The sequence below is a fragment of the Acomys minous genome (genome assembly GCF_964271855.1).
Source record: "Acomys minous genome assembly, chromosome: 12".
NCBI lineage: Eukaryota > Metazoa > Chordata > Mammalia > Rodentia > Muridae > Acomys > Acomys minous.
In genome coordinates this window covers 2,125,202-2,132,828 of record NC_140493.1, presented here as the reverse complement: position 1 = coordinate 2,132,828, position 7,627 = coordinate 2,125,202, and the positions used below count along the sequence as shown (strand labels likewise).

The 7,627-nt window shown below is 53.2% G+C and overlaps 1 protein-coding gene across 1 annotated transcript; it reads left to right on the top strand.

Annotated features, from left to right (window-relative positions):
- Nucleotides 1-679: 679 nt before the first annotated feature.
- On the top strand, nt 680-7,168 carry LOC311579286 (keratin, type II microfibrillar, component 7C-like). The gene is made up of 5 exons (XM_084749720.1): nt 680-877; nt 3,576-3,680; nt 6,081-6,298; nt 6,419-6,450; nt 6,759-7,168. Exons 1-5 carry the CDS (start codon nt 875-877, stop codon nt 6,920-6,922), a joined length of 522 nt encoding a protein of 173 aa, XP_084605846.1. The 5' UTR covers nt 680-874; the 3' UTR covers nt 6,923-7,168.
- The last annotated feature ends 459 nt before the right edge of the window (nt 7,169-7,627 follow it).

Below are 7,627 nucleotides of genomic sequence, written 5' to 3'. Positions count from 1 at the left end.
ACTGCAGATACAGGGTGAGCATCAGCTTCCAGCTCCGGCTCCCGTGCCTGCCTGCAGTGATGGACTGTGACATCACTGAGTATCTGTCCACCTTGTAACTCTGTTCCTGGCTGTATACATGTGGACATGGGGTGTGCGCCATGTTAATTTTTTGTTTTTTAGATTTGATTAAGTGTATGAGTATTTTGCCTGCGTGTATATCTGTGTATCACCTGTGTGCCATGTGCCCACAGATATGAGAAGGGGGTGTCATATCCCCTGGGACTGGAGTACTTATTTATTGTATATGATGCTCTATTTGCATGTACATCTGCAGGCCAGAAGAGGGCATTAGATCCCATTCCAGATGGTTATAAGTCACCATGTGGTTGCTGGGAATTGAACTCAGGACCTCTGGAAGAGCAGACAGTGCTCTTAACCGCTAAGCCATGTCTCCAGCCCCCAGAACTGGAGTTACTGATGGTTGTGAGCCACCATGTGGGTGCTGGGAACTGAATCCAGGTCCTCTGCAAGAGCAGCAAATGCTTGTAATCACTGGGCCATGTCTCCAGCCCCATGCACACACTGTCCTTGTAAGAAAAAAAAAAAAAAAAAAAAAAAAAAAAGAATTACACCAAATATGAGCAGTCGCACAACAGAGTAAAGTGGGTCCTAAAGGCGAAAGTTTTTCCTCATATAGGTTTCTTCCTGCCTGGGCTCACAGCACTGTCTCCTTCCATCTGAAACTCCAGTCAGAACCCTGTAACCGCAACCAAGCGAGGTCACAAAGCTACCAAGGTGGAATGTTCTCAGAGAGAAGGCGTTTGTGAGCATCTTAGGCTGAAGTGAGGCTGTGGTGCTCCAGAGGTTTGCCGGCATCTGAAGGTCCTCTGTCATGGTGAGCCTTGCCCGCCGCTAGTCACGTGGGCTGAGGGTCTTGGGCACCACCAGGCGTTCTAAGTGTCACCAGCCACAGGCTGTCGGCTGTATCACACTTACCCAGGACACATTCAGCAGAAAGGGGGCGCAATGCGGCACAAGAGAAGTTTATGGGAGATGTTGTTTTACAGCTTGACCCTGTCTGTTCCCCATATTCCACCTGCGAAACTTGTACTGAGCTGGCATGAACAGGTCCCTGTCTGGACGGAGGCATGTGTGGTTCCCCCTGTCCTTCAGAGTGAAGGGCTTTGGCTTAAAACATAGTGTGGGAAGCCGGGGCTTGGGGGCACCACATTCCATAAAGCTGTGCTTGTTGCACAACCTCGAGGACCCACATTTGATCCATAGAGCCTGAGTCACATGGGTGTGGTGGCGTGTGCTTGTGTTGCCAGAGGCAGAAGGATCCCTGGGGGTCTTTGGCCAGGCAGCCTAGCCTAAGTGACAAGACCTGGACTCTAGTAAGAGATCCTGCCTCAAAAAAGCAAGGTCAAACACACACACACACACACACACACACACACACACACACACACACACACACAGAGCTAAGGTAGACCGCAGCAGTCCTAGGGAGCAACACTCAAAACTGACCTCTGACCTCCAAACAGACTTCACACACACACACACACACACACACACACACACACACACACACACACACACAGACAGTCTGGCTTGGGCTGACCCAGTGTCCCTTCCTCCCCTACGGGTCCCTCTTTCCTTGTACGTGGTATGGAAAGAGCCCCAGCCTGCCCAGTGATAGCTCACAGAGAAAGGCATCTAACACTTGGCCTGCTCCACAGGGGGTGGGGTCCCAGTTGAGACTGCGATTTAGTGCCAGTGTCTCCGTTCACAGGCTGTTAACATATCACATGACCGCATGTGAGCAGACACCAACCCCATCTGTTATAGACAGCGTTTCCCAGCACATGTATGTGTAGCCTTGGGCTTGAGGAAAGAGCAGGTGTTGGACCGATGTCATTGAGCTCTGATCAGCAGCACTCATTAAATTATGGAGACTTATATGGATTTCTAGTGGTTGTTTTGCTGTGGCACAAAAAAAAAAAAATTGAGATGTACACAGTTGGTGAGCCTCTACCCTGAGCTGCATACCTCGGCCCCCTATGCCTGGGTTTTAAGAGTATTTTTTAGCTTATAATGGAGCATTCCTGCAGCCCCCACACTTATGACACAGATGTGGGAGGGTCTTGAGTTTGAAGTCAACCTTGGCTGCATATTTAGACTCTATTTAAAAAGGGCTGGTGAGGCTTGGCACGCCTTTAATCCCAGCACTCGGAAGGCAGAAGCAGGCTGATCACTGTGAGGTTGAGGACAGCCTGTTCTACAAAGTCAGTCTAGGACAGCCAAGGCTACACAGAGAAACCTTGTGCTTAAAAAAAACCAAACCAACCAAACAAAAAAGGCTGGTGAGTTAGGTGCTGGTGGCGCAAGTCTTTAATCCCAGCACTTGGGAGACAGAGGCAGGTGGATCCTGAGTTCAAGGCCAGCCTGGTCTACAGAGTGAGTTCTAGGACAGCCAGGGCTACACAGACTCCCTCCGCTCCACAAAGGCTATGAGGTGCTGTGAGGTGCTGTGAGATGCCGTGAGATGCTGTGAGGTGCCGTGAGGTGCCGTGAGGTGCTGTGAGGTGCTGTGAGATGCCGTGAGATGCCGTGAGGTGCCGTGAGGTGCCGTGAGATGCTGTGAGATGCCGTGAGGTGCCGTGAGGTGCCGTGAGGTGCCGTGAGGTGCCGTGAGATGCCGTGAGGTGCCGTGAGGTGCCGTGAGGTGCCGTGAGGTGCCGTGAGGAGTTGTGAGGTGCCGTGAGGTGCCGTGAGGTGCCGTGAGGTGCCGTGAGATGCTGTGAGGTGCCGTGAGGTGCCGTGAGGAGTTGTGAGGTGCCGTGAGGTGCCGTGAGATGCTGTGAGGTGCCGTGAGGTGTTGTGAGGTGCCGTGAGATGCTGTGAGATGCCTCAGCAGGTTCAGGCTTTTGCTGCCGAGACGCGGGACCTGAGTTTGATCCCCAGGACTCACGCGAGGGAAGAGGAGAATTGATTTCTAAAAGCTGTCCTCTGACCAACACATGCTCGCCATGGCATGCTTGTATTCACACACACACACACACACACAAAACACATCTATACACACACACAGCACATGTACACACACGTATGCATACACAAGTGCTCCTGCACACCCGTATACACATACACAACACATGTACATACATGCACACAAAGAACACACATATACACACATGCTCCCACACGCACATATACACACACAACACACATACACACCTGCACACATAACATGTGAACACACACACATATATCAGAAGTATACTAAGTGTGATGTGTTTTAACATTAGGAGTTACCATGGGTTTTCCTAAGCGATGGTCATATGTGTAAGCTTCAGAGCTTGATTCCACAGTGACCTCTTCCTGTTGTAGGGGTGAGTCTCGGGTTGCCCAGCCCGCAAAGCCCCTGGACAGATACCATCCTGGGACGGAGCACCGACTTCTCCCAGTTACAGGGTGGAGAGCCAGATGCTCGCTGGAGGAGAGGACCGGGCCGGGACACCGTGTCTGGGTGGGGCTGCATTAGCCTCTCTTCTCCTCCCTGATCTCCCCTTTACTCTGCCACCCCATCCCAGTGTGAGGAGATGAAGGCCACCGTGCAGAAGTGTGTGCAGACCCCGAGGCACAGCAAGGAGGCCCTGAACAGGCTTAACCAGGCTATCCAGCAGCTGAGGACGGAGGTGGGTGGTGCTCAGAGTCAGGGGAGGTGTTGGGCTTGGGACGTGGGGAGGGGGAGCAGAGCAGGGGATGCGTCGTCACCCGTTAGCCCTTCTCTAGATCCCCTCATCCTGTGGAAGAAGTGGTGTGTGTGTGTGCACGTGTGTGCACGCATGTACACAAGACTGTTGGATGCCTGTGTAGCTCATGCCTTCCTTTACCTGGATTGTTTTATATGGAGAGACAATTAACAAAGAGGGTATTATCAATACATATGTTTGATCTTCCCTTTATATATATTTGCATATATATACATACATAATATATATTAATATATATTTAAATGTCACTGAGTTTTTGTTTTGCCTTAGTCAAACTAATTTTTCTGGTTTTTCCTTAAACCCCGTGAAAGGCAAGGTGGGTGTGGTAGAACACAGTGGTAGCTCCAGCACCCAGAAGATTTCAAGCTGCAGGCCACCCTGTGCTGTACAGTAAGCTGATGGGGAGCCTGAGCGACAAGGCTTATACGAGTGTGAGTTCCAGCTCTTGAGCAGGAGTTTGCCTGTGGTACCTGAGCCCTGGGCCTCATGCCCATCGCTGACAAATCTAATGTAAAATAGAGCCCTGATCCCTGTGCTTGGAATGCCTAAGCAGAACAATTTCCTGTTGAGGCCAGTCTGGGCTGCACAGTGAGGTCCAGGAAGGTCTAGAATACTGAGGGGACACTGTCCCCAAACAAGCGAGCAAACCCACACAAACAATACAGAGAAACAAGCCCCCCCAACACACACACACACACACACACACACACACACATACACACATGCATGCACACACACACACACACACACATGCATGCACACACACCAAGAGCTGGCGTGATTCCCCATGGAGACACGTGGCTACTCCTCACAGGGCACACGCTCCCTGGTGGGCCGCCATCTCTGCCACTCCCAACTGTACCCTTTACTTTTGGGTCCATCTCAGTTACCCTGACCTCACCTTTAGTGTCCTACAGGAGAGGGAAGGCCCCGACTCCAGGCCCCCAGAGCAGCGGTCCTCAACCTCCCTGATGCTGCGACCTGTGGCGACCCCAACTGGGCAATTATTTCATTGCTTCTTCACAACTGTAAATTTTGCCACCGTTATGAGTTGTAACATAACCATCTGATATGCAGGACATGTGCAGGGGTCATGCATGAGCCGCGGGTTGGAGAGCACCGCTGTAGAGGAACATGGTCCTAGAGAGAGGAAACATAAAGCACACAGGAAAAGCCCTGGCCACTCCAGGGGGACGGGAGAGGGGCCGGGCCCCCGCTGGTAATAGCATATTGCGTGTTTGGCTCTTGTCCTTCATCTTTTCTGCTTCCTCCAGGCAGGCCCTGATGGAGTCTGAGGCTCAGGCACACAAGGGTGCTCATGGATACCGTCTCTCTCCCAGTCTCTTACCCTCCCCCCAGCCCCCACAAACCTCCTCTATTACATCTGCCTGCCTCATTCTGTGCCCTGTACCCAGGACTCAGTTCTGGCGCTTACTTTCTGCAGATACAAGTGTCTTGGGCTTGGGGAGCATTCATGGGGCACGGGTCCTTGTCCAGGAACCGGTGACTTTGAGGCAGATGGCCTGGTTGAGGTTCCCGTGGTGACAGAAGGCGTGGGAAGGCCCACAGTGGCTGAGTCTCCCATGAGCCACAGCTGCCCGGATTGCCTAAGCAGCAGGCACCCTCACTGAGACCATGCTATGCTAGTATTTCCAGAGGTGTGCGCCCTAGATCCTATGGGAGAGGAGTCTGTATTTCTCGTGTGTCTGCCATCTGGGTGGGACTGGGGGGCTGTGCCTCGAGTCACCCACAGTAGGCTAGCACTTCTGAGCCACTTCTCAGCCCTCTGTCCTTCCTCAGTGCGGCATGAGGCCTCTGAGACTTTCCCAAGCTGACCTCGAATTCTCCGGAGCCTAGGAAGGCCTTGGAGTTTTTGATTCCCCTGCCTCAGCCTCCTGAGTAGCTGGGATTGCAGACTTGCACCTCCAGACCCCATTCGTTCCTTATGAAGCACCAACCACGGTTGTCTTGAGGAAGGACGTTTGATACTTCTTCCCTCTTACCCGGTGTGAGGAAGGCCACCGTGGAGACAGAGTCCTTAGCCATCCCAGTTGGTGGGCTCCACTGCCCATCTTGAGTGCACAGGTTGGGCAAAGGTTGTTTTTTTTTTTTTTTTTTTTAAATCTCATGGTCTAGACCAGTGGTTCTCAACTTGTGTGTCGTGACCCTTTTGGAGGTTGTATATCAGACACTTACAATTTATTACAGCTATGAAATAGCAACACAATAATTTTATGGTTGCTGGGGGCAGGGGAGGGGCGGTCACCACAACGTAAAGAACTGTATTAAAGGGTCGAAGCTTCCTCTTCCCTTCATTCGCAGCCTTGTGAACTGGAGAAAGGCAAAGATTTGGAGGCCCTGCAGGATGTGGCCTCAGGCAGTGCAAAGGGAAAACTGGCCTGGCTGGAGGCTGCCTTGCAGCGAGCCAAGCAGGACATGGCCCGGCAGCTACGTGAGTACCAGGAGCTCATGATTGTCAAGCTCGGCCTGGACTTCGAGATCGCCACCTACCGCAGGCTGCTGGAGGGCGAGGAGAGCAGGTGAGGGAGCAGGGACCGGGCCTGCAGGCTGGAAGGCTCTGTCTGGTCTGGGAGGTATCTGTCTTGGGGACCCTGGTTGGTAGGTGGATTGACTTAGCTGTTGCTTTTTTTTTGCCACAGGCTTGGTCTGGGACTTGGGCCAGGGAGTGTGGGTAAGTGACTTGGGGATGGTGGGACATCCGTCCCCTCATCCCCTCAGTCCCCTGAGCAGGCAGAAGAGGTTTATCTGCCTCTGTGCAGATCGGGGTTGGAGGGGGCTGTTTCTTAGGGAGTGTTTCTCTGGGTGCACTCTGGGTCTAGAGGACTCCTTTGGGGGAGCCCAACCTCGTGTCTGGTGCTGAGGAGGGTCCATCTTCCTTGGAGAAGTCTGTCTGTGGGCCTCCCTGGCAGGCATGGGGCGGGAGGCTTCCCTGAGCCCTTCCTTCATTCTCCACTCTCACGTTGCCCGTTCTTCATACAGCTCCCTGCAGTGATGGAGTCACTGGAGGTCCAGGTCTGACCTCCTCCCCACTACAGACACCCGGAGTTGGCGCCCATAGCCTGGACATGAGTGCCCCCAGTGGTGGCTGCACTCCCTGCAGCTCAGCTGGCTGTGTTGGGGGCCTAGGCTCCCGTGAGTGTTGAATCCTTCCCTCTGAGGAAGACTAGGGGGGGAAAACCCCACCCTTCTGTACAAAGACTTGGCCCTCTTGTCGCAGATTCCCTTTTCCACAGATGGGATGCTGGTGCCACCCTGGAGACATGGCCTGTGGCTTACCTGAACCTTGCATCCTGCCCCTCTGATTTGCCCTATTCCCCCATTTTCTCCAGGCTTGCCCCTTTAATAAAAATGTCCTACGGTGGCTAAGCAGCCAGCCTGTCTAGACCTGACTTCCGGGCCACCCCACGGCTCCTGACGGGGTGTGGGTGTAAGGTGACTTAGTTTTGGGTGACTTGTTATTGTACAGGCCGGGTCTTTATGATGGAGCAGGTGACTTGTAGGGTGGAGAAAGCAAGAGACTGCGCCTGGGTCCACAGTCAACTCTCCTGGCAGAGGGACAGAGAGGGACAGGAGACTCCCCTGTCCTCTCACCCACTCCTCCACTCCCCCAGTCCTGGCTTTGGAGCTGAGGGTAGAACCCAGTGACCAACACATGCCTGGCAAGTGCTCTACTCCTGACCTACCGTCCAGGCGCCGTCCCCTACCCCCCCTTCTCCGAGACAGGGTCTCACTGTGCAACTCAGACTGGCATGGAGTTTCCTGTGTAGCCTAGGACTGAATTCCAATTCTCCTGCCTCAGCACCTCAAGTGCTGGGGTTACAAGCGTGCACCACACCCACTGCTTCTTG